This window comes from Oryctolagus cuniculus, chromosome 6, assembly GCF_051225735.1.
Source record: "Oryctolagus cuniculus isolate XC-2025 breed Fujian yellow rabbit chromosome 6, ASM5122573v1, whole genome shotgun sequence".
In the NCBI taxonomy this organism is placed as follows: Eukaryota; Metazoa; Chordata; class Mammalia; order Lagomorpha; family Leporidae; genus Oryctolagus; species Oryctolagus cuniculus.
The window spans coordinates 265,948-291,958 of NC_142872.1; the positions used below are offsets into that span (position 1 = coordinate 265,948).

The following is a 26,011-nucleotide window of genomic DNA, read 5'->3' on the forward strand; positions in this document are numbered from 1 at the left end:
CCAGCAGCGCAGATCGTGGCTGAGCAAGGTCTGGTCGAAGACAGAGGAGCCAGGGGCGGCCAACACTGCCCCTGCACGGTGACGGGACACGACAGAGGAGCCAAGCCATCTTGGGGCCGAGACGCAAGTGCTCAGAAAGCAGGAGCGCCAATGCGAGGCAGACCGCGCGTCCCACGGAGAGTACAGGGCGGGCGCCGCGCGAACCCCGCGGGTGCCAACTGACCGTGCAGTCCCGGGCCCCAGCTGGCCCGCTCCACCCACGCACTCCGGCACTGGAGCACACCTGGACACGCCACCCGAGCGCGCCGCGCACCCCGCGCACCTGCAGCAGCTCGAGCGCACCCGCGCACCCACGGCCTCACGAGGGGCCGGCGCCGCCGCCGCCGCAGTTCTAGCTCCCCAGCCCCGCCCCGCCCCGCCCGGGCGCTGGCCCGGGCCCCGGCGGGCGCCCCCCGCAGCGGTGCCCCGCCCCTGCCGCCCCGCGCCGCCCCGGGCCTCGGCCCGCCGCCGGGCTGCCGGCCCACCTGGCGCAGCGCCGCCCTCGGAGCCCGCACTGCCGCGCACTGCCGCGCACCCGCGGCCGCAGCAGCCGCAGCTCCCAGGGCCCAGCCCTCACGGGCGCCCGCGCTCTCAGGCGGACTTCGGCCTTGCGCGCTCTCGCGCGCGGCGATGGCTCCGCTGGGATACTTCTTGCTGCTGTGCAGCTTGAGGCCGGCGCTGGGCAGCTACCCCATCTGGTGGTGAGTGAGCCTCCCCGGGGCCCCCAGGGCGGCCGTCCCCTCGGGAGTCTGCACCCACGGGCAACGGACCGATGCCTTCCACGGCGGCGCCTGGGACTCGGGTGGTTGAGCTTCCGGGGACATCGACTCCCGGAGCCCGTGGAGGGGGTCGGGCAGGGTCCCGGCCAACCCTGGCGTCGGGCAGGGAGAGGCGGGCAAGCTATGTTCACATCTTGCGCTGGGCGAGAGCGGAGGGCAGGCGGCGGCCGCGCGCGGAGACGGAGGCTCGCGGGGACTGTGCTTGGTGGCTGCATCTCTCCCCCCCCGCCCCCCACACGCCCTAAAACAAAGTCGCTGAGACAAGACCCAGCTCGGCGGCGCGGTTACGTAAAGGCGACCCGGGCCCGGGCGCACTAGGCAGTCCCAGCGTGGGGACCCCGGGGCCTCTCCCGGAGCGCCGGCCCGCAGCTGCCTGCGGGCGGGGGTGTCGCGTCGGGTTAGAGCGAGCGGCCCGCACTGGGGAACCCACTGCCCGGCACCTTGTGGTCAGATCCTCGCCAAACCCAAGCGCCTCCCGGTCACACATCCCGGGAGAGAGGGGAACCGAGGGACCCTTCCTCAGGGCGCGTCATTCCGCAGAGCCTGGGTCACTGAGCCAGGATCCTCCGGCCCTTGGACGCCCACGGTGCGGAAATGCGGGTGCCCGAGGGCGGGGGCGCGCGGCTAGAGACCCGAGGTGGAGAGAGGCTTCCCTGCCCGGGAACCCGCTCCGACGGCTCGCCTGGAATTATAATAATTACGCCGAGGGGAAGGGGGAAGCCCGAGCGAGCGAAGTACATCTAATCCGATAATAATTTTTCTCTCCGAGACGGTTCAGGAGCTGGGGAGCCGGGTCTGAGGCGCGGGGCGGGGCGGGGCGGGGCGAGGGACAGCCCCGGCCCAGCATGGGGCCTGGGAGAGGTGGCGGGGTCCGCAGGGACTCCTGGTGCGCTCTGGCTCCCTCCGCACGTACGGCTCCCGGCTCCCGGCGCTTCCCCGAGCGGGCGCGCCCTGGGGCGCAGGCCCTGAAGCGCATGCCGCCGGCCACAGGGAGCTGGGACTGCTCGCCCGAGGGCGCCCCGGGAGCTGCCCCATCCCGCGCCAGGCTTCTAATTAGGACCCGCCGCCGCCTGCAAGGCGCTGAAGGGCGCACCCCTTCCCCGCGCTACTCCTAAGCAAGGGCCCGGCCGCTGCACCTGGCCACCCCGCGCCCCGGCATCTGCGGTCCGCAGCCTCACCCAGCTCCCCACGCGCAAACACTACTCTTATCATCTGGGCCGTCCGCGTCCTGTGTCTGGGCCTCTCAGGGGCATGCGCGCCCTCTAGGGCAGGGGGCAGCCCTTGGCCCCAGGGCAAAGGGGCACAGGGAGCCCCCAGGACTGCAGGGATGTGGCTAGGACCCTGTCTCACCTCCTCCTCCGCGGCGCCTTTGTTCTCGGTGGGACTCCACACTTTGCGATTCTCTGCTTCCTGAGGAACCCCTTGGGGAGGTTCCCCTGGGGACACCAAGACTCCCACCTCCAGCCCTCTTTGCCTAAGGGGGGGGGCACTCGTCTGGTGAGGAGGGGGCTCACGGAAAGAAAGGAACAGCGCCTTGGGGGGAGGGGCGCCTGCAATCGGAGGAGGGCCTCGGGTGAGGGCTCCTGGTTTCGCTCACCCTCCCCAGGTAGGCATCCCCCTGGGAGGAAGGAGGTGCTCCTGACCGCGCTGGGTTAGCCCCGGCTGCGGCAGAGCAGAGACCCAGCCTGGGAGACCTCTCTCTAAGTTGCCACCTGTCCTCACCCCTGGCTGGGTGGTCTGCTTTATCCTCCCTCCCTAAAGGGAAGTGGGGGGGGGGGGGCGGGCTGCCTTCCAGCCCTGCCCCTCGCACCTTGCATAGGAAAGAGAAAGTGACTTCAACCTGGGAACCTCTGTTCACCTGGAGAAACCAAGCCGGAAAGCAGCCCAGCCCAGCTCTGGGTGGAGTGGCCCGAGGTGTCTAGGTGTCCGGAATGCCAGGACCACCAGGAACATCTCTAATCCGTGGTGGCACGGCAGACCCCAGGTCCACTCTAAAGGCAGAGGGGTCCCGAGTGGGCCACTCTTGCGCATGCCCCTCCCCCCACACCCTTGTCCAGACTGAGTTCTCTTCTTGTGGAATTGGAATGAATGACAGAGACTGTGGGCGCAGAAGACTGGCCTGGCTTGGTGGCACCGGCTCCCTCCTGCCCCAGCCTCCGCCAAGGGCTTCTCGGGATGTCCCTGTGTCTCCCAGCAGGCCCTAGGGGTCAGCCAGGGTCCGAGCCCACAGGGGCCAAGCACTCCATCCCTCTGTTCCTTGCACTGTCTCCATCCCTAGTCCTCAGCCCATCCCGTTCCTCGGGCCCCACACCCTCTCAGCAGCCTGGACTCATTGCTTGCAGTGGCCGATACCCTGGCTGTCCTCAGAGGCGGGGTGAGGTCCTTTATGTTCCAAGAGTCCCACCCTGGCCCCCTTTCCTTCTGGGAACCTTCTCACCAGCCCCTCTAGTGCCCTCTGGACTGTGGGCTCCACGAGCACCCAGGCAGAGCCATCAAGTGCAATGGTCACTCAGTGTGCAGCCCGTGTCCAGCCTTCTCCCTGGCCATGGACTGTCAACAGCCTGAGACAGGCTGAGCCAGGACAGAAGCCCATCAGTGACCCCTACTTCTGCAGGGCCAGCCCCAGATCCCTCTCAGCTCCCCTTCCCACACACCTTCCAGGAAGCCAGTGCTCAGCCCTTGCCCCCTGCTGCCCCAAAGGCTGGTTCAGCTGTCACCTGCCTCCTAGTCTGCACAGCCCCTGGCCAAGGTTGCCCCCAGGGGGCTCATCACATGGAGTCTTCACTGTTCTCACATGGCAGTGAAGGATGGGGGGCCACAGGTCTCACCACATGCCCACGGACCATGGGGTGAGTGAAGTAGGTGCCCATGGGGTTGAGGCACAGACGGAGGGGAGAGTTCCGGTTGGGATGTACAGGCACATGGAGGTACTGGAGACTTTGTGATAGGTGAGTGGTCAGCTGCAGCATGGAGAAGAGGTGGAGATGGGAAGGGGACATCTGGGCAGGGACAGGCGGCCCTTGGAGACCCAGGAAGTTGAACAGGTGTCTGAGCTTCTCAGGCAGCCAGTTGCACCTCTGCTAGTTCCTGCAAGGGAGCCTTCTCCTTCCTCCTTGTCTTCTCCCTGCACCTGTATCTGCCTCTCCCTGTCTCTCTCCATCTCCCTCTGCCTCTCTGCACCCCCCAAAGCCTGGGGGTGACTAGCAGGTGAAACTTGCAGATGAGAGAATGGGACTCCAGGCTGACCTCCCCCCCCCCCAGCAGTGCTGTCAGCTTGAGGAGTTCGGGGGCAGCCCTGCCTCCTGCAGCTTTCCTCAGGGCACTGTCACAAGTGACCACAGCCAGACCACCCGTCTCAAATCACCGGGATCCGGGGCCCGGACCAGCCACACAGTCCCCCACCTGGCGTCCTCAGCCTGCTGGCCCATCCATGTTATCAGACTCGTTGCCTTGACTCCCTTTTAAGTGTGTTACGTTCATGTGGCAGAGAGCACAGGATGCGTCCACAAGCACCTGCTGGCCACTTTTTCCCTGGGGGGAAAGTGGGGCCACAGCCCACCTCTGAGCACTGGGTTGCCTGCCATGAAGCACAGGCAGACCTGGGGGAAGTGATTGGTGGCCTCGGGGCCTGAAGGTGCCGTGGCACTTCCTGCGCCCAGGCCTCCCTGGGAGGGGTTTCGGCCCCAGCGGGAGATTTCACATTTGCCCCGTCTGAGAAGGAAGGGGAAGGAGCTGCTGCTGCTGCCCACTTCGTGGCATGACTGGTGGTTGGAGGAGGCTCAGACTCCGTGTGGCTCCACAGGCACTGGGAGCAGAGGCTGCAGGTGGCAGGGAGGCAGATTTGACACAGGGTGGGCAAGAGTTCCTAAGAAGGTGAGCTGCCAGAAACAAGCTCGAGAAAGGGGGCTGGGCTGTGGGTGCAGACAGGGCCAGGGCTCCGTGGTCCCCAACTCTGTGAGCTACTCCAGGGTGAGCTGAGACCCTGGACCTGAGCTGTGTGATGGAGGAGGTGCAGATCCCGTGCAGAGTGGGCCAGGTGTGGCTGTGTCTCACTGACCATGGGACCTTTTGGAAACGTGTCCGTGGCACCCCCAGCACCTGGGCACGGCTTTCAGTGAGTGGACATCACCATTCTGCCTCCTTTCTGGCATCTCCAGAGTCGCCTGTTGCTAAGCAGTGAGGCTGGGGTGGACGGACTCTTGCCTGTGAGAACCGGAGCGTCATGGTGTGAGGATGAAGCTTGCTGTCTCTGCAAGTCCCCTCCTCACCCTCAAGGAGGTCCCAGCCCTGAGCCTGGGGCATGTGGCAGCCTCTGCCTCAGTCTCCCTCCTGGCCTCTCAGGTGACACTCTGCCCGTGTCTCACCCGTTGGCACGTCCACATTCCTTCCCAGGGAAACGTGCCGCTGCCGCCCAGGGAGGCTGGCAAATGCCTGGCCGCGGGCACAGGGCCTCCCCGCCTGCCGGGACTCGCCCAAAGTATGTGTCGGTAATCCTGGCCCTGCGGGCAGCACCAGGCGCTGCTGGGAGGGCTCCCGGCAGGGATGGGGAGCCCGGGGCGGGGACGCCTCTGGCCCTAGCTGGGAAGAGAAAGCGGAACCTTGGGGGCAGCCCCATTCCAGAGGGGACAGACTGTCCCGGTTGGCTGGGGGCCGCCCACCCCCAGGGGCCACTGGTCTGAGGATGGGACCCTCACGCCCCTCCATGAAAAGGCCCTGACCCTAGCAGCACGGAGGTGCCCAGGCCTCGCTGTACCTGCAGAGACCGCGGCTCAGCCAGGGTCCTCCATAGTGCTCCGCCTTCCCAAGGCGCTGGCTCTGGGCGGCCCTCTTCCTCACGGCCAGGGAGGTGGCTGACAGGGCTGGGGGCATCCGGTGCCTCCTTGAGGTGCCCTGTCCACTGACACGCCCAGGTGGCACTGAATGACCCCCAGCCAGGCAGTGACCACTGCGCATCCACTCCTCACCGTGCTCTCGCAGCCTCAGGCAGAGCCGACCTCGATGGATGGGGAACAGGCCTGGGAGGGGGCGCCGCTGGAGCTCCCCGCAGACCCCTGCCTGTAACCAGAGTCCCCCAGGACTTCTGCGTGACCACTCTGGGTCTGTCGGCTTCAACCACAAGGAGAGAGGTGCCGAGACGTGGCACCTCTTGCTGGGGCCTGGCAGGCGGGCTGGGTGGCTGCACGAGGCGAGGGTGTCACGAAGCCCCTCCCCTTGCCCCAAGCCGCTGTCCACAGGGAGCGGCCAGCATCAGCATCGTATGGCCACGCACAAAGACGATGAAATTCACACGGGACCAAACAGAAGCTGGAGGCCCTCGGCTCGGCCGGGCTGGGCTGGCCGGCCGCCCGCCTCCTTCCTCCCCTGCAAGTCACAGCCAGCGCCTCTGCTACAGCCCTGGCCAGGTGCCCGGCCTTTCGGCAGGAGGAGGGGAGGAGGGGGAGAAAAACCATTAGTGCTCGTGGGCTGCAGGCGTGGCTCACATGGCCACGGCCACGACTGACACTGTGAGGACAGGGACAGGCAGAGTGCAAGGCAATGGCTTCCCTGACAAATGGGCTGTGCACACAGAATGAAGCTGGGGCCTGGAGACACACGAGGGGGAGAGCAGTCCCTTGGGGTGAGTTCTGCACCCTGCAGTCCTTCTGGGGTCCTCTCGACGGCTGCCTTGTGGTGACACAAGCTCCACGGTGCACACCTGCGGTGCAGGAGGCTTCTCTCAGCTGGGCCGGGGGAAAGGCAGGGTGACAGGTGGGGATGCCCCATCCTGGGGGCTGGAGGGGCTGGAGTTCGGTGTCACACTCCTCCCAATCGCATCCTCCCATGGAGCTGGCGGGGAGGGCAGGTGTGGGCAGGTACGTGCCACGAGGGTGGTCTCTCGACCTCTCCCATGGACCCCGCAGCACGGCCTGGATCTCGCCATGCCCAGGACAGAGGAACCCAGGTGTGAATGTGAAATGACCAGATGCCTCCCCGATCTGGGCCAAAGACAGGGCTACGGCCTGAGCCCCGGCACCCTGGCCCCTTCAGCAAATGACCCCAAGGCAGGCCCCTCGGGACACAGGAGGACGGGTGGCAGACCTCATACTAGGGACCCCAGCAGGTGCTCAGGGCTGGCACCTGGGGCATAATTAGGGCAGTGCCCACTCAGGCCAGGAGCCATCCCAACCACCTTCCCAGCACCTGATGCCACGGCCCAGCCTCTTCTGGGGCTCCAGCTCCTGGGAGGCTGTCGGGACCTGCCGTGGAGAGCAGGTGCAGTAACCAAGGGCCTCCCAGTTCAGCCGGGGGACAGGGGTGAGGCTTGAAGGTGGGGGGGCTCCACCACATCCCCCCTGTGACCACGCCATGTCAGCAGCAGGGCTGCAGTAGGCATGGTTGGTACTGGACGGGCTCACAAGTGTCCCCTCGCTCATCCTGGTGTTTAGTGCATTTTGAGGGCCTTGTAGGGTATTGGAAAAGGGAGTCCCTGGGAGGCAGATGTGCCAGGACCTCTGTGCTGCTCCAGGAGGGCTCTGGACTGTCTGGCTTAGGTTTTGTGGGCCTGTGTGCGGGTCATCGCTGGGCTTCCACAGGTGACAAGGCAGGTGGGGCCAGCTGAGGGGCTGAGTGGTTGGCAGGCGGCATGCCGGAGCTGGGGCGTGCAGGAGAAAGGCACCTGGGTGCAGGCAGAGGTGCAAACCCCACAGAGACCCCCTCTGCAGGTGCCCCAGTGAGCAGCACAGGGAGGCAGCTTCTGTTAGCGCTCAGGGACAGAGGGGTCCTCCCAGCACCCAGCTCGGGTCGGGCTTGGGGTGGGCTCAGCTGCATACGCCGCTTGAGGCTCATGGGAAACACCTCTGCCCTTTGAGGCCAGGTTGTCCAGCGCCATTCCCTCAGGCACTGTCCAGCTGTGGCCAGGATCAGTCACAGCGGTCCGGGGACGCCGTGACCTGAGGGCAGCAGTTAGCTCCCTCCAGCTGAAAACTTGCAGAGGCCCGGCAGCCTCCAACCTCCAGCGTCTCCCGCAGGCAGCCGTGCACCAGACGCGGGGTGGGGGTGCAGGTCTGTGAAGCCAGTGTTCGTTTGGCATCATGTTTTAGGTGTCCTGAGAACTGGGCCCTGGAGAGACGCGTCCCCCAGGATGGGGACCTGGCGCCCCATTCTTTCCTGGTGAGACCCCCCGACAGGCCATGCTGCCATCCTCGGAGGCCCACTTGGGCCGTGCAGCCGTGGGTCTCCCCCAGAGCCCCCAGGCCAGAGCCTCGCCTCTTAGAAGGGCTTCGCAGGCGCCGCCTGCTGGAGCCTCGCGTTCTCCCTGCCTGCGACGTCTGAATCCGAGGGCTCTGCCGGGAGGTGTGGGACAGGGCACGTCTGCGGTGGGCCCCGTCCCCCACCCCTCCAGGGGCCGCACTGCCCAGCTACTCAAGGAGCTCCAGGCGTCCCGGGGCCCCGGGAAAGCAAGAGAAGCCCCAGGCACTCCAGGTCTCTGGATTCGAGCACGAGGGAGCCAGTCAGGGCTGGCGGGGGCCGGAGCAGCTGGAGCAGCTGGCGCTGCCGCCTGCGCCGCCGCCGGGGAGGTGCGAGCCGGGGCCTGCCCGGAGCCTGAGCAGGCTGAGCTGACTCAGCAGCCCGCGCAGGGAGTCCCCGACACTGTCCCCGCCAGGTGAGGCAGGCAGGGGGCCAGCGGCCCCGGCTCTGGGCTGTCCGAGGAGGCTTCAGGCTGCCCGGTGTCCAGCAAGGAGCGGCCAGGCTCGGTCTCAGCAGAGTCCTCTGCTCTGCGCGTCTCCGGTCTCCCCAGTGTGGAAAAGCCCGGTCCAGCAGGCAGACCCTTCGCATCCACCGGAAAAGTCCGCGGGGCTCACACAGACGCACAGGGACCACCTGCCAGCGCCCCAGTCCTCTACCCAGCCCCACGCACACGGCCACCGGCTCTGCGCCCTCCGCACGTGGGCATGCGCGTCACTCCCCTGCGCCCTGAGCACGTGGGCATGCGCGTCGCTCCCAGAGCCCCCACCACGTGGGCAGATACGTCACTTCCGCCACGCCCTCAGCACGTGGGCATGCGTGTAGCTCCCCTGCGCCCTCGGCACGTGGGCATATATGTCACTTCCGCCGCACCCTCAGCATGTGGGCAGGCGCGTCGCTCCCGGAGCCCCCATCACGTGGGCATATACGTCACGCTCCTGCGCCCTCAGCACGTGGGCAGGCGCGTCGCTGCTTTGCTCCGCATATCGAGGATAACACCGCGAGGAGCGGCGCCGCGTGGCCCGGTGGAAGCAAAGGTTCCCGCCCGTAGGGCACTGGCGGGCACCTGCTGGAAGCCACGTTGGCCCTGGGCAGCTGAGCAGTGGCCCGCAGCCTCGCAGGGCCTTGCTGGAGCTCCTCGAGACTCTGAGGTGCCGCAGACAGTTTCATGGCCACCTCCGCCCTTTCTCCGCTGAGGAAGAGGGGGTTTGGGGAGCTGACAAGGGCCCTGGACACCGGGTGCCCCAGGCGCCGTGTGCTGGAGCAGCACGAGGCCCTCCCATGTGCGGTGAGTGTCAAGTCAGGGCCAGCGCTCACGGGAGGCTGCTGGGTGGAGGGCAAGCAGAGGCCTGGCAGCCGTCACCCCCACCGTCAGGCATGCGGGGGAGGCCTGGGGGCCCGCTCTGCGGCGTTCACTCGCTTCTGGGCGCTGGGCCCCTGGGCTGGTCTCTCCTGTCCCGGAGGCTGCTGATCGCAGCTGCGGGGCCGCAGGTGTCCCCCGGGAACGGAACTGTGCCCTCCTTGGGCCAGGTCTCACAGCTTCCAACCGCAGGCGGCTGTCCAGGCTGTCCCCAGAATCACCAGGACCCAGGCAGGGGACGCCAGCCCCTGGACCCCACAGACGCCTGTAGCTGCTGCGGTGGGTGATTGGGGGGCCCGCATTGGGGGGCCTTGGTCCTGTCGCTCAATGGAGACAGACGGAGGCAGGGCCCTGCCAGCCCGGGGCCGCAGGTCGCATCTGCTGTGCCCCCTGTGTCCATGCGTCCCCTGTGCACAGTCAGCTGGGTGTGGATGCACGAGGAGCGAGAGCGTGAGCACGCAGGCGCCCACTTGTGGACAAGCGAACATCCGGGGAGGAGCTGGCGGTCCCGGCCACCCCATCAGCTATGTCCCGGTGCCTCCCACCTTGCACACTGGGTCGGAGTCTCCAGAGTGGGGTTCAGCAGCGGGTCTACCAGGAGAGGGGGTGCGATGTGGTCCCCACCCCAGAAGCCTCCCAGGGCTGACCTGTTCCCATCTGCCCCAGGGTCTACCTGAGGCCCCTTAGCGGCCACCACCCACCCTGCCTTCGGGAGCCCAGTGTCCATGGGGCCCCTGCAGCCAGACAGCAGGGATGGGCTCTGGCCGCCTCACGCAGCAGCTGCTGGAGTGTTGTGTTTGGAGCTACCTCGAGGGTGCAGGGTAGGGCAGGTTTCCTTACAAGGGAGCTGTCTGCTCCCCAGGGGAAGGCTGGCCTCCGCAGATTTCGCACGTGTGGCGTCCCGGGCCTGCAGCACTGACCCTCGTCCCTCCTCCCCAGGTCCCTGGCCGTCGGGCCGCAGCACTCCTCGCTGGGCACGCATCCCGTGCTGTGCGCCAGCATCCCCGGCCTGGTGCCCAAGCAGCTGCGCTTCTGCAGGAACTACGTGGAGATCATGCCCAGCGTGGCGGAGGGCGTGCGGCTGGCCGTCCAGGAGTGTCAGCACCAGTTCCGCGGCCGCCGCTGGAACTGCACCACCGTCGACAGCCTGGCCATCTTCGGCCCTGTGCTGGACAGAGGTAGGCGGGGCCGGGGGTGGGGGGACAGCTGCTTGTTCAAGGCCCCATGGGAGGGCTTTGGGCAGGTCCGCCACAGCACAATCACCTGGGGCCTTGTGGGCTGTGTCCCTTCCCTGTCGTGGGCAGACAGGAGGGACAGAGACAGAGGCAGACAGATGACAGAGATGGAGGGAAGCAGACGTAAAGACAGATAAGTAACAGCACACAAGGTGCAAGCTTAGCGCCTTCGTTTAAAATCCGGGAGAGTTGTGTTCTGTGGTCTTTGTGTGGATCCAGCAGCTCCTGGGATGCTGGAAACGTGCGTTCCTCACCTCGATCCACTCCCAGAATGCCCTGCTCCTCCTGAAAAGGCTCAGGGCTGCTGTGTGCCCTGCAGTGGCCGCTGCACGCTGCCCTGCGGGAGCGCCTACCCCTGCCCCTCCTGGATGCAGGGTCCGCTCCTCTGGCTGAGCCACCCCTCCTGGATGCGGGGTCCTCTCTGGCTGAGCCGCCCTTCCTGGACACTGCTCCTCTCTGGCTGAGCCGCCCTTCCTGGACACTGCTCCTCTCTGGCTGAGCCGCACTTCCTGGACACTGCTCCTCTCTCACTGAACACCCTGCCTTCTGGCTCACCCCCACCGCAGCGGCCTTCTCATGAGTGAGTCCTCCACAAGTGCGAACCCGGGTGCCCATGCGGGTCCTCTGAAGCTGTGGCTCCCACTGCTTGGATGCTGTTGATGAGCATTTGCTGGGATGCTTGCTTTCGGTTCCTATGGGGCTTGCACCTGGAGGCAGAGTTGCTGGGTCCTGTGGCGATTCTGTGGTGTTTGGAGGCATAGTCCCATTTCCTGCAGTGCCTGCCTTGTTTTGCATCCCGACCTGCAGCTGCATCTGTGCAGTTTCCCGTTCCTCCACGTCCCCACAACACTTGTGGGTCCTGCTCCTTTGGCCACCACAAAGGCTGGGAGCTGGCGACTTGGCCTGGTTTTGTCTGCACGTCGTATGGCTGACGTGATGTGCTATCTCTGGAGAAGGAGTCTCGGTGTCTCTCTGTCTGCTGTGAATGGAGGAGGAGGAACCTCAGGTCGTCTGTCTGTCTGCTGTGTCTGGTGGAGGAGGAATCTCAGCTCGTCAGTCTATCTGCTGGATCTGGTGGAGGAGGAGTCTTGGTCGTCTGTATCTGCTGTGTCTGGTGGAGGAGGAGTCTCAGGTCATCTGTCTGGTGTGTCTGGTGGAGGAGGAATCTCAGGTCATCTGTCTGGTGTGTCTGGTGGAGGAGGAATCTCAGGTCATCTGTCTGGTGTGTCTGGTGGAGGAGTCTCAGGTCGTCTGTCTGGTGTGTCTGGTGGAGGAGTCTCAGGTCATCTGTCTGTCTGCTGTGTCTGGTGGAGGAGGAGTCTTGGTCGTCTTTCTGTCTGCTGTGCTGTGACTGGTGGAGGAGGAGTCTCAGGTCATCAGTCTGTCTGCAGGATCTGGTGAAGGAGGAGTCTCAAGTCGTCTGTCTGCTGTGTCTGGTGGAGGAGGAGTCTCAGGTCATCTGTCTGTCTGTCTGCTGTGTCTGGTGGAGGAGGAGTCTCAGGTCGTCTGTCTGTCTGCTGTGCTGTGTCTGGTGGAGGAGTGCTGCTGTGGATTTGTTCCTGAGAGGAAGAGGTGGTGAGGGCAAGAGGCACGGAGTCACCCCACATACCCACCACACAGATCCTGGGAGTCCGGTGAAAGCAGGCCTGAGGCCAGCAGCCTGTAGACTCGTTTATATCAGTTGCTTCAGCAGCTTATGTAGCCAAGGCAGCCAGTCTGGTCAAGGGGCGGTCTATGCCCGAACCAATCACAGCCTGTTGCCAGGCAGTTTCTGTTGCTAGCGGCCATCTTGGCATGACCTCATTCCACCACAGAGGAGGAGTTGGTCCTCTGTCTGTCTGTCTGCTGTGTCTGGTGGAGGAAGAGTCTCGGTTGTCTACTGTGGTGTGTGACTGGAGGAGGAGTCTGGGTCGTCTGTCTGCTGTGGTGTGTGACTAGAGGAGGAGTCTTGGGTGTCTGTCCGCTGTGCTGGATCCCTCTGTCTCTTTGGACACCAATCCCTGCTCAGGTGTTTGACTGGCAAACATTCACTGCCTCGTGGCAGTTGTCTTTTCTCTTAGGTGATTGGGTAGGGTTTTTTTTTTTTTCTTTAAGAGTTATTTATTTGAAAGAGAGGGTTTCCATTTGCTGGTTTTTTCTGCAAATGGCCACAACAGTCAAACTGAGGCAAGCAAAGCCAGGAGCCCAGAATGCCATCTGGGTCTCCCACATGGCTGGCAGGGGTCCAGTCTTCTGCTGCCTTCCCAGGCCATAAGCAGGGGCTGGATCAGAAGTGGAGCAGGCTGGCGCCACGGCTCAATAGGCTAATCCTCTGCCTTGTGGCGCCAGCACACCGGGTTTTAGTCCCGGTCGGGATTCTGTCCCGGTTGCCCCTCTTCCAGTCCAGCTCTCTGCTGTGGCCCAAGTGGTTGGGCCCTGCACCCGCATGGGAGACCAAGAGAAGCACCTGGCTCCCGGCTTTGGATCAGCATGGTAAGCCGGCCGCAGCAGCCATTGGAGGGTAAACCAACGGTAAAGGAAGACCTTTCTCTGTCTCTCTCTCTCTCACTGTCCACTCTGCCTGTCAAAAATTAAAAAAAAAAAAAAGAAGTGGAGCAGCACCCATGGGATGACAGAGCTGCAGGTGGCGATGTAACCCCTGCGCCACAGCACCAGCCCCTGACTGGGTTTGTGCACAGAAGTCCTATGCTGTGATCAAGCTCAGTTCATCCAGATGTCCTAGGAAGACAGCAGCCTCATCTGAGTCCCACACCGGCCTTTTGTTCCCAGAGTGTGACGTTCTGTCTCACGCATTCAGGTATTGGATCTGTGCAGAGGCAATCTGCAGTTGGCAAGATAGGGGTCCAGCTGTGTCCTTTTCTGCCCATGGTGTCCATTGTTCCAGGGCCTTCTCCTCCTCTAGAATGGGCATGGCTCCCTCCCCAAAATCTGCTTGCCACAGGCGAGCTGGGCTGTTCCTGGCCCTCAGCTCCTCTCATCAGCCTGTGTGCCAGCCCTGCTACCCATGCCACTCCTGGGGTTCTTGTAGCTCTGTGGTGAGTGTGAAACCAGCCAAGGGGAGTGTCCAGCATTGGTCAGGTTGGGTGGCCATGGCTGTGGCACTTTGCTCCACGTGCAAGGGCAGTGACTCACTTTTGATCTTGTGTCTTTAAACTGCTTAATTCACTAGTTCTGGGAAGTTGTGTGTTTCCTGTAGAATCTTTTTTTTATTATTATTTTTTGACCGGCAGAGTGGACAGTGAGAGAGAGAGACAGAGAGAAAGGTCTTCCTTTGCCGTTGGTTCACCCTCCAATGGCCGCCTCGGCTGGTGCGCTGCGGCCGGTGCATTGCGCTGATCAGGAGCCAGGTGCTTCTCTTGGTCTCCCATGGGGTGCAGGGCCCAAGCACTTGGGCCATCCTCCACTGCACTCCCTGGCCACAGCAGAGAGCTGGCCTGGAAGAGGGGCAACCGGGACAGAATCCGGCGCCCCGACCGTGACTAGAACCTGGTGTGCCGGCGCTGCAAGGTGGAGGATTAACCTATTGAGCCACGGCGCCGGCTTTGTAGAATCTTCTACCTGTAGTGCCATCTTATTTGGGAATATACAGTGTTGCTACTTTTTTTAGGGGCCATCACCGTGTCATAGTCGGCTAAGCCTCCGCCTGTGGTGCCAGCATCCCATATGGGTGCCAGCAATTCATGTACTGACTGCGTCTCCAATCCAGCTCCCTGCTAATGTGCCTGGGAGAGCAGCAGAAGATGGTCCCAAGTCCTTGGGCCCTGCACCCACGTGGGAGACTCAGAAGAAGCTCCTGGCTTCAGATTGGTGCAGCTCCAACATTGCGGCCATTTGGAGAGTGAACCAGAGGACGAAAGATCTCTGTGTTTCTCTGCCTCTTTCTCTTATTCTGCCTCTCAAATAAATAAATAAAATCCTTCAAAAATATGTATTTATTTGAAAGGGGCAGTTACAGAGAGAGACCTTCTGTAGAGAGCTGGATCGGAAGTGGAGCAGCTAAACTGAACTGGTGCCCATTTGGGCACTTTACCTGCTGCCCACAGCACTGGACCTGCTCTTTCTGATCGGACACTTTTCATTTCTTGTCTTCAGCTAATTCCTCTGGCTGGGCCCTCGGTGCACACTGAGCACAGGTGGCCTGGGTGGGCCTTTGCCGCAGGCTTTGGGTTTTCCACAGGTGCCTGAGTCTCAATGAACAGCTTGCTGAGCTGCCTCAGCCCTGGCAGAGTTCCGAGTCAGGTGAAACATAGGCTTTGGCCCAGACAGGTCCACACAGCTCCTGGGGTGCGGTCCACCCACCCTGAGGAGGCTGCTCTCTGTCTTCCAGATATCCTGGGACTGTGAGGCTGGGGCGTGGCTTCCTGGCAGATGCTGGTCACCACTTCCGAGAGATGCAACCCCATGTCCTGCTTTTGCCCACTGCAGTCAGAGCTTCCCTGGGTTCCTGTGTGGGACACACTGAGCTCTCTGGCGCCCCCAGACCACCCTGGGAGAGCAGCCTGGAGCTGGGATATGCATGCTGTGGCGGCTTAGAGAAGTGCCGTCCACACCAGGGTGTGCTCCCTCGGTGCCGTCCGCACCTGGGTGTGCTGTCTCAGTAATACCGTCCGTGCCTGGGTGTGCTGTCTCGGTAGTGCCATCCGCACCAGAGTATGCTGCCTTGGTGCCGTCCTCACCAGAGTGTGCTGCCTCGGTGCTGTCCGTACCAGGGTGTGCTGTCTCGGTGCCGTCCTCACCAGGGTGTGCTGCCTCAGTGCCGTCCTCACCAGGGTGTGCTGGCTCGGTGCTGTCCTCACCAGGGTGTGCTGTCTCGGTGCCGTCCTCACCAGGGTGTGCTGTCTCGGTGCCGTCCTCACCAGGGTGTGCTGCCTCAGTGCCGTCCTCACCAGGGTGTGCTGCCTCGGTGCCGTCCTCACCAGGGTGTGCTGACTCGGTGCCGTCCTCACCAGGGTGTGCCGCCTCGGTGCCGTCCTCACCAGGGTGTGCCGCCTCGGTGCCGTCCTCACCAGGGTGTGCTGCCTCGGTGCCGTCCTCACCACGGTGTGCTGCCTCGGTGCTGTCCTCACCAGGGTGTGCTGCCTCGGTGCCGTCCTCACCAGAGTGTGCTGCCTCGGTGCCGTCCTCACCAGGGTGTGCTGCCTCGGTGCCGTCCTCACCAGGGTGTGCTGCCTCGGTGCCGTCCTCACCAGGGTGTGCTGTCTCGGTGCCGTCCTCACCAGAGTGTGCTGTCTCGGTGCCGTCCTCACCAGGGTGTGCTACCTTGGTGCTGTCCTCACCAGGGTGTGCTGACTCGGTGCCGTCCTCACCAGGGTGTGCTGCCTCGGTGCCGTCCATGCCAGGGTGTGCTGTCTCGGTGCCGTCCTCCCCAGGGTGTGCTGCCTCGGTGCCGTCCACTCCAGGGTGTGCTGCCTCGGTGCCGTCCTCACCAGGGTGTGCTGCCTCGGTGCCGTCCTCACCAGGGTGTGCTGCCTCGGTGCCGTCCTCACCAGGGTGTGCTGCCTCGGTGCCGTCCTCACCAGGGTGTGCTGTCTCGGTGCCGTCCTCACCAGAGTGTGCTGTCTCGGTGCCGTCCTCACCAGGGTGTGCTACCTTGGTGCTGTCCTCACCAGGGTGTGCTGACTCGGTGCTGTCCTCACCAGGGTGTGCTGCCTCGGTGCCGTCCTCACCACGGTGTGCTGCCTCGGTGCTGTCCTCACCAGGGTGTGCTGCCTCGGTGCCGTCCTCACCAGAGTGTGCTGCCTCGGTGCCGTCCTCACCAGGGTGTGCTGCCTCGGTGCCGTCCTCACCAGGGTGTGCTGCCTCGGTGCCGTCCTCACCAGGGTGTGCTGTCTCGGTGCCGTCCTCACCAGGGTGTGCTGTCTCGGTGCCGTCCTCACCAGGGTGTGCTACCTTGGTGCTGTCCTCACCAGGGTGTGCTGACTCGGTGCTGTCCTCACCAGGGTGTGCTGCCTCGGTGCCGTCCATGCCAGGGTGTGCTGTCTCGGTGCCGTCCTCCCCAGGGTGTGCTGCCTCGGTGCCGTCCACTCCAGGGTGTGCTGCCTCGGTGCCGTCCTCACCAGGGTGTGCTGCCTCGGTGCCGTCCTCACCAGGGTGTGCTGTCTCGGTGCCGTCCTCACCAGGGTGTGCTGCCTCGGTGCCGTCCTCACCAGGGTGTGCTGCCTCGGTGCCGTCCTCACCAGGGTGTGCTGCCTCGGTGCCGTCCTCACCAGGGTGTGCTGACTCGGTGCCGTCCTCACCAGGGTGTGCTGCCTCGGTGCCGTCCTCACCAGGGTGTGCTGCCTCGGTGCTGTCCTCACCAGGGTGTGCTGCCTCGGTGCCGTCCTCACCAGGGTGTGCTGCCTCGGTGCCGTCCTCACCAGGGTGTGCCGCCTCGGTGCTGTCCTCACCAGGGTGTGCCGCCTCGGTGCTGTCCTCACCAGGGTGTGCCGCCTCGGTGCCGTCCTCACCAGGGTGTGCCGACTCGGTGCCGTCCTCACCAGGGTGTGCCGCCTCGGTGCCGTCCTCACCAGGGTGTGCCGCCTCGGTGCCGTCCTCACCAGGGTGTGCTGCCTCGGTGCCGTCCTCACCAGGGTGTGCTGCCTCGGTGCCGTCCTCACCAGGGTGTGCTGCCTCGGTGCCGTCCTCACCAGGGTGTGCTGCCTCGGTGCCGTCCTCACCAGGGTGTGCTGTCTCGGTGCCGTCCTCACCAGGGTGTGCTGCCTCGGTGCCGTCCTCACCAGGGTGTGCTGCCTCGGTGCCGTCCTCACCAGGGTGTGCTGCCTCGGTGCCGTCCTCACCAGGGTGTGCTGCCTCGGTGCCGTCCTCACCAGGGTGTGCTGACTCGGTGCCGTCCTCACCAGGGTGTGCTGCCTCGGTGCCGTCCTCACCAGGGTGTGCTGCCTCGGTGCCGTCCTCACCAGGGTGTGCTGTCTCGGTGCCGTCCACGCCAGGGTGTGCTGTCTCGGTGCTGTCCATACCAGGGTGTGCTGTCTCGGTGCCGTCCTCACCAGGGTGTGCTGCCTTGGTGCCGTCTTCACCAGGGTGTGCTGCCTCGGTGCCGTCCACGCCAGAGTGTGTTGTCTCTGTGCTGTCCTCACCTGGGTGTGCTGTCTTGCTGCCATCCGCGCCAGGGTGTGCTGTCTCGGTAATGCCATCTGTGCCTGGATGTGCTGTCTTGGTAATGCCATCCACGCTTGGGTATGCTGTCTTGGTGCCATCCGTGCCAGGGTGTGCTGTCTTAGTATTACCGTCTGTGCCTGGGTATGCTGTCTCGGTAGTGCCATCCGTACCAGAGTATGCTGCCTCAGTGCTGTCCGTACCAGGGTGTGCTGCCTCGGTGCCGTCCTCACCAGGGTGTGCTGCCTCGGTGCCGTCCACTCCAGGGTGTGCTGTCTCGGTGCTGTCCACGCCAGGGTGTGCTGCCTCGGTGCCATCCACTCCAGGGTGTGCTGTCACGGTGCCGTCCATGCCAGGGTGTGCTGTCTCAGTGCCGTCCTCACCAGGGTGTGCTGCCTCGGTGCCGTCCACTCCAGGGTGTGCTGTCTCGGTGCTGTCCACGCCTGGGTGTGCTGTCTCGGTGCTGTCCACACCAGGGTGTGCTGCCTCAATGCCTTCCACACCAGGGTGTGCTGCCTCAGTCTGCTCTCTGGCTCTAACAGGGGTCTCATGGAGTGCCTGGTTGTGGAGGGTCGAGAGGCGGTGCTGGCATCTGCTCAGCCACAGTGAATGCCTGAGACAGGGAGGCTGACCATTCAGCACAGCTCCCTCATGGCCCCACGTGCCCACCAGCACTCTGGGGACCATGCCCCCAGTGGGTTTCAGCAGATGCAAGCCACAGCCTAGCTGAGGCCACATGGCAACTCACCTGTCCACACACTTGCTTCTCTTCTGACATTGTCGTCTTGGAATGGGCACCATACCTTCTGTTCTCATGCCAACAGACTTGGGGTCCCTGGCAAGTTCCCCCTTGGGCTGCTGTTCTGGCACTCCCTGCAGAGACCGTGGTTCTGCCCAAGGCCCGTGCCCCTCCAGGGATCTCTGCTCTCTCGGGCCCCCAACCCTAGCCTTCCTCTCTCCCTACACTGTGGTCTGAAAGTCTGTGTCCCCCAAACCATGGACTGAGCCTGCACCCTCGGGATGCTGTGTCAGCGGGCAGAGGGGCCTCAGGTCCCTCAGATGAGAGGCTCACTAGGGGCAGAAAGCAGCATGGAGAGTGTACCTCGGAGCCCAACACGAGAAGGACGTTCTTAGCGGGCAGGAGCTGGGGCTGAGGGGGCTCTTGTGTACCTCCTGGAACCCTGAGTGTGAGCATGGAGAGTGGCTACAGCCTGCCACCCCGAGAGCTGGCCAGAGCACTGCATGAGACTCTGCACAGAGGGGATGGGGCCCAGGGTGGTGTGGCTCATCACACCCACCCAGTGCGAGTGGAGCAGTGTGCACACATGGTGCCCGTGTGCAGATATGCTGTGTGTGCACAGGTGTAGTTGTCACCCACATGGTGGCCTGTCGTGGGGTAGGGTAGGGAGGCCCAGAGCCAGGATCTAGTGCCCAGCTGAGAAGGAAACACGAGAATTTTGTGAAGAAGCAGGGAGGACGGCAGCAGCCCTGGGGGTGGAGGAACTCGTTGGGGAACCCCTGAGGGACGCGCTCACTTCCCAGAGGCCCCACTACCACGTGGAGGTCCTGAGGGGTCACTGCCACCGTCATCACCTCCCTGCCTCCACGAGCGGTAGGAGGCCCCTCCCTGTTCACAGGGAGGGTGACCGCTCCCCTCCCACCGGGATCCACTGGCAGCACACGGGAGCATGCTGGCACACCGGCTTGAGGCAGGCTCAGTGCTTCGAGGTGGAGCCTGGGGGCATCCCATGCCCAGTACTTTCTTTAAAAAAAAAAAAGTGTTAACTTCCAAGGGCCCAAACAGGATCACTGCTCTTCTCATAAATGTCACTTTTTTAACAATTTTTTAATTTTTTTGAAGAGTTATTTATTTGAAAGGTGGAGTTGCAGAGAGGGAGAAGCAGAGGCAGAGAGAGAAGTCTTCCATCGGCTAGTTCATTCCCCAAATGGCTGCAGCCTCTGGAGCTGGGCCAGACTGAAGTCAGGAGCCAGGAGCTTCTTCCTGGTCTGCGCATGGATGCAGGGGCCCAAGAACTTGGGCCATCTTCGGCTGTTTTGCCAGGTGTCTTAGCTGGAGTTGCATTGGAAGTGGAGCAACAGGGACTTGAACTGACGCCCATATGAGATGGTAGCACCCCAGATGGTGGCCCTACCCACCCGGCCACAGCACTGGCCCCAGGCCTGTGGCTTGCTGAGGTTTGAATGTTGCATTGTGTGGATAAAGCACTTTGCATCTGTCTTGTTGCCCCTGCTGGGCTGTTGCCGAAGGTGCTGCTCTCCTGTGGGCGCACACATCACACCTCAAGTGCACACCTGGGGATGGGGCTGCTGGGCTTGCTATCCCGTGGCCATTGTCCAGGGCTCCCATTCCCCTGCCCCCACTGCTCCATCACCTCCCAGCTGCCCTGGGTGGGGGTCTTCGCCCTTCCCTGATGCCCAGGGGTGGTCGACGACCCCTCGTGTGTTCCTCTCTCAGAAATGCCTGTGCACCTTATTGGGCTGCTTATCTTTTTGTGGTTGAGCTGTGAGTTCTCTATCTGGTCTGCATACTGGTCTCTTAGGAAACAGATGGTTGGCAAATGTTGCCTTGTCTCGTTCTTTGATTCTCTGACGGCACCCTAGGAAGCACAGGTAAGGAAATCTAGCTCATCTACTTGTTCTTTGCTTGCCCCTTGGGCCCAGCCCCAGCTCAGGAAAATTTGTTTTTTTGTAAAAAAACAATGCTATCTTTTAATTTCATTTGCCACAAACTTTTATTTTTATTTATTTGAATGTCAGAAAGAGATTGACAGAGATCTTCTATGTGCTGGTTCACTTCTCCAAATGTCTGTAACAGCCAGGACTGGGCCAGGCCAAAGCCAGGAGCCAGGAGCTCCATCCAGGTCTCCCACGTGTGTGGCAGGGACCCAAGTACCAGAGCCCTCACTGCTGCCTTCCAGGGTGCATCAGCAGGAAGCTGGAATTGGGAGCAGTCAGGATTTGTACCAGGCCCTCAGAAGTGTGATGTGAGATGGGGTGGGTCTTCAGTGTCTCTCAGTGGTATTTTGTAGTTTTCCGTGTACATTGTCTTGCATTTTGTTTTGTTAAATTCATTTCTTTTTTAAAAAAAGATTTATTTATTTTGAAAGCCAGATTTACAGAGAGGCAGAGATAGAAAGAGAGGTCTTCCATCCACTGGTTCACTCCCCAAATGGCCACAACAGTTGGGGCTGGGCTGATCAGGAGGCAGGAGCTTCTTCCAGGTCTCACACATGGGTGAAGAGGCCCAAGGACTTAGGTCACTGCTGCTGCTTTCCCAGGCATACTAGTAGGAATTGCATTGGAAGTGGAGCAGTGGGGACTTGAACTGGAGTCCATGTGGGATGCTGGCACCGTAGGCGGTGGCTCTACTCACTACGCCACAGCCCCAGCACGCTGTTAAATTCATTTCTAAGTATTTTACTCTTTTTTATGTGGGTATAAGTGAGTTATTTTCTTGCTGACATGTAAGAATGCAACTGATCTTTAATAGGGCCTTTGTACTCTGTAGCCTGGCCCAAATCTTCTTTGTTTTAATGGATTTTTTTGGTGCCTCCTTTGGCCTTTCCACGAAGGCACCTTTATTCCTTTTTCTTGCTCAGTGGCCCGTGCTGAACAGCAGCGTAAAAGTGGACATCGCAGCGGCCTCCCTCATCTCTGGGGCAATGGCCGGCCTGCACTACTGCAGGTGCTTCGGAGCCGTCTGGTGACTGTCAGTCATCAGTTTCAGGAATCTGTCAGCACAGCACTGGAGTAGGTCCTCCTTGTATTTTGTGCAGATGCTGGTCTTCACAAGGCCCAGGCACAGTCCACAGCCATTGCTCAGTTTCTGGGCCCGCTCCCCAAGGCTGCGCACACCCCAGGGAGATCCAGACACCACCTAGAATGAGAGCTGGACCCTCAGGGATGGTCCACAGGCCAGGTGTGTGATCTCCCCTGGACTCTGCCCTCTGGGTAGCAGAGGCTCTGGCACAGGAGTTGCTCCCCAAGGGGGTACTGGGGGAGTGATTGGGAGACGGTGCATGCTTTGGGGGGGGTATAGAAGTGTGTACCTAGGGGGGATAGAAGTGTGTAAGGGGGGGACAGAAGTGTGTTCCTGGTGTGGGGGACAGAAGTGTGTAGGTGGGGGGACAGAGGTGTGTGCCTGGGGGGACAGAAGTGTGTGCCTATTGGGAACAGAAGTTGTGCCTGGGGGGATAGAAGTGTGTAGCTTGGTGGGGGGGGGAGGTGTGTGCCTGGATGGGGATAGAGTTGTGTCTGGGGGGGACAGAAGTATGGGGGCCCAGGGGGACTTCCCAGGGGAGGGGCGCTTGGCTGACTCTTGAGGCTTTTTTCCCCTCCTCCCTAACACATCTTAGTTCTCTCCAGGCACACGGAAGCCAGCTGCCCCCAGGGCTGGTAGCCTTGCTCTGAAGGTGAGGAGGAGCTGGGGTCCCCAGGCAGAGGTCTGGCCATCCTGAAGCAAGCCTGGGGGGCTGGAGGGAGGGGCCTGGCTCCTCTGCACTTGCCTCTCCTGGCCTGGAAGCTGCTGGTGGGGGGCGGGGGTGTGTGTGCCTGTTGGCCTCCCCCACAGTCCCCCCAACCTGCTCTCTGCTCTCCTCCTGAATAAGATCTCTGAACCCCACCCCCACCCCCACCTGGTTTAAATAGGGAAGGGGAAGCCCTGGGCCAGATCCCTGGTGGCTGGGAGAGGAAGGAGCCAGCCAGGTGCCCTAGAGAGGGGCCAGCTTGGGAGGCCATTGTGGAGGCCCGGGCTGCCTGCTGACTGTGCTCACAAGTAATCAATCTGATTGGATTAGGGTCAGGGCGACCCTAATCGTGTCAAAGGTCACCTAGCATTGTGGCAGGGACTGTGGGGTGCCTGGCCACCCCTGCTGAGGGGGCCTCCTTGAATGGCGTTTAACACCACCCAGCCAGCTATGAGAGAGGGCCAGCTCCTAATGTGTGCATGTGTGTGTGCACAGTGCATCACATGTGCAGGTGTGCTTGTGCGTGTCCACGTATGAATGTGTGTAGGTGGGCATGCCTGTGTGCACACGTGTGCAGCTTGTGTATAGGGCATGTGAAGAGATGAAGGAAGGAGCAAGTGCCCACATCTCCTGTTCCGGCCCCTCCACACCTGTCTGTCCGGCCTGAGACGGGTTGGGCCACAGAAGCTGAGCCCTCTGCTCTTGGATGCCAAGGCATCAGGACTGTTCAGCCCGCTGGGGCAGAAAGCATGTCAGGCATCTCAAGTACTGGGACCTGGGGCAGGCACGCACCCCCCTCTCTTGACCCCTGGCCAGGTGAAGTGGGCAGGGCAGCCTGTTTGAGGAAGGCCCCTAGCATGGCAGCTGGAAATTCAGGGGACGAGCCTGGGATAAGGTGGAGGGGATGTGCCATGGGGGTAACCCAGAGGCCAGGGGTTACCTCACCTCAGAGTGAGGTCCAGAGCCAGGGGCCCAGTGCCTAGCGCTGCCAGCCCGCTGTAGCAGCTGTCTGGGGAATCCAAGTGTGGGTTTGCTGCTGGCAGCCCCTACTGAGCCCTCCCCTTGCGGGGAGGAGAGGTGGAGCCTGCATCCCTGCTGGTCCCCAGGGGTCTGCCGGGCTGGGTGCCTGGTGGTCAGAGGCCGGGTGGCTCCCCTCATTGTGGGCCAGCAGTCTGGACTGTGCCCTGGGCCAGTCCTGGACAAGCCCCCTGTCCCTGAACTCCCTCCATGGGGGAGCACCACCGTAGGCCCACTGCTCCTCTGGGGTGGTCGCCCACCGCCCTGCCTGTCCGCAGCCTGCATTGGAGTCGGCAGCATCCCCAGACCCAGGTTGCGACCCCGGCCCCCTCGGAACGTGCTGCCCGGGGATGGCTGGCGCGGGGCCTCGGGCTGCGGGGGAGGGCGGCCGCGCCCCGCCGCGCCGGCTCAGAGCACAATGTCCCCGCGACGACGACAAGATTAAGCCCGGGGAGGAGCGGCCCCGCGCCACGGTTCACACGCCCTTCGCCGTGGGCGCCGCGCAGCTGAATGGGATGGCGCCCGCAGCCGGGCGCGCATACCTCGGGGTTGCCATGACGGGCGGCCGGCCGGGCCGCGCCGGCGGGGCCTTTGTCGCCTAACGCGGCGTGACGGCGGCGCACAAAGCCGGTTCCCGCGCCGCCGCGCTCGGGCGTGCCGCTCGCCCGCCGGGGCCGGCCTTTGTGCGCCTTGATGACCGCGGGCTGCCGGCGCCCCGCTGGCCGCGAAAGGAAGGACGCAGCGGCCTTAGCTGGGAGCCCGCGTGGTGTGCTGGCCGCTGGGGCCGCAGCTCGACAGTGGGCAGGCTGGGGGCAGTGGGTGGGCCGAGGGCCAGGGAGTGCTGGGAGCTGGCCCGCCGAGCAAGCTGTGCTGGGGGCAGAGGGTGCCCCCTGCTTTCCAGGGTGGGAATGAGAGGGCCCACAAGGGCTCAGCAGAGCCTCCCTGGGAGCAAGGGGGCAGTAGAGTAGGATCCAGGGCTTTCCCCAGGGTCTGGGAGTTGTCCGCCCCTGGCCTGCATGACCCTGACAGTGCTGGGGGCGTTGGGCCAGGTGATAAGAACTGCCCAGGGCAAGACAGCCTCAGAATCCAGGGGCTAGTGCAGGGTGCAAGGATGACCCTAATGACTGTGGCCGGGCAGTTCTCCCCAGGGGCTAGCCTGGGTGAGCCCACTGCAGGAGGACTGTCCTCCTCCCAAGGAGCCTGATCTCAGTGTCCTGTGGCCACACTGGAGTGACAGTCCCCATCCCGGTGACTTCCCCTCCCCTGGCTGCCTAGGCTCCCCAGCCCACACAGGAGTCCCCTGGGGCTCAGGAGCACCCCTCAAGCCCAGGCCTTCACTGTCCTCTCACCCAGAGCTAGCGCAGGATGGGCAGCCTCCCTCCCCATGCGGCTGCAGCCATTCTGGAGAGGAAAGGGTCTGTTCTTGTTGCTGGGCAGCCTGGGGCTGCTGGCCGCACCTCGCTGAGCCTTCTTCCTTCTGGCTGGGGTCTCGTGGGTAAGTAGAGACTCGCCTGGACCTGTGCTCCCCACTGCTGCCCCAGCCCAGAACAGTGTCCAGGCTGTGTTTGCTCTCAGACCCTTTATATAAAAATGTTTGTTTTATTTTCATCTACTTCAAATGAAGGGAGAGTGAGAGATCTTCTGTCTGCTGGTTCACTTCCCAAATGGCTGCAGTGGCCAGGAGCCAGGAACTTCATCTACTTCTCACACATGTGTGGTAGGACCCAGGCACTTGGGCCATCATCTGCTGCCTTCCCAGGATGCTTTAGCGGGATAGTGGACCAGAAGCAAAGGAGGCAAAATTTGAACCAGTGCACCAGCGTGGAACGCGGGTATCCAAGCAGTGGTTTAACCCACTGCTCCGCAGGGCCTCCCCGGACCTAACTTCTGAGTGCACACGGTCCCTGCCAAGTGGCACTGGGGGTGGTCTCCCCGTGAGAAAGTCAGATCCACTGGGATGGAGGCTGTGACCCTTCCTTCCTTCCTTTTAAATACTTACTTGGAAAAGCAGAGTGATGGAGGTCTTCCATCCATTGATGGATCCCCAAGTGGCCGCAGTAGCTGGGACTGGTTCAGGCCAGAGTCAAGAGCCAGGGGTGCAGGTACTGGGCCGTCCTCTGCCGCTTTTGAAGGCCCATTAGCAAGAAGCTGGGTCAGAAGTACGAAGCAGAGCAGTGACAGTGGGCACGGGTGTACAGTGACAGCTTATGTGGGTGCCTCATCCATTGCTCAGCCATTGCCTGCCAGGTTTTCCCATGGCTGGTCAGTATCTTGGGGACCTGCTTAGGGGCCTGTGGGTTCAGGTGTAAAACAGACCCTGTGCTTGAACACGCCACCTTGTGCTTTCCTGGTCCATGGTCTTGTCCCTGACCCTCCTCTTGTGACCTCACTCGCAGGGGTTTCCGGCCTGGTGGTCTGAACTTCTTTGTGGATACCTCTTGCCTCCATCTGCCTGAGCCAGTTGAATGCCAGCCTCCTCAGCTGGCCGTGGCTGATGCAGCCCTGCTCTGGCTGCCAGGACTTTATCGGGAAGGAACTCCACTTTCCCACTTGACAAAAGGAGAAACAGGCCTGTGGGAGGGGGAGGGTTATCCTCAGCAAAAAGCCTGAGGGCTGCCCCCCAAGTGTCTGAGTGGTGATGAGCAGAGCTCTCCCTGCAAGCTTAGGCCTCAGCACCCCCACTTCCCACTCACCCGTCCCCTCCCCTGTCTCAGTGGTGATAAGCAGGGCTCTCCAAGCCCTTGTACTGGGCAGGGCAGGGGCGAGGCCGAGAGT

At 62.8% G+C, this 26,011-nt stretch overlaps 1 protein-coding gene across 2 annotated transcripts in view; it reads left to right on the forward strand.

Moving 5' to 3' along the window:
• The first annotated feature begins 508 nt into the window (after positions 1-508).
• Positions 509-26,011, forward strand: part of WNT3A (Wnt family member 3A) — a 34,807-nt gene continuing 9,304 nt past the window's right edge. Inside the window, exons 1-2 of one of the 2 annotated variants that reach the window (XM_002723853.6) lie at positions 509-740; positions 10,342-10,580. In XM_002723853.6, coding sequence (XP_002723899.3) covers positions 670-740; positions 10,342-10,580 — 310 coding nt within the window. In that variant the 5' untranslated portion in view covers positions 509-669. Of the gene's footprint in view, positions 741-9,191; positions 9,331-10,341; positions 10,581-26,011 lie in introns of those variants that run through there. The other variant, XM_070075932.2, reaches the window with a different exon arrangement.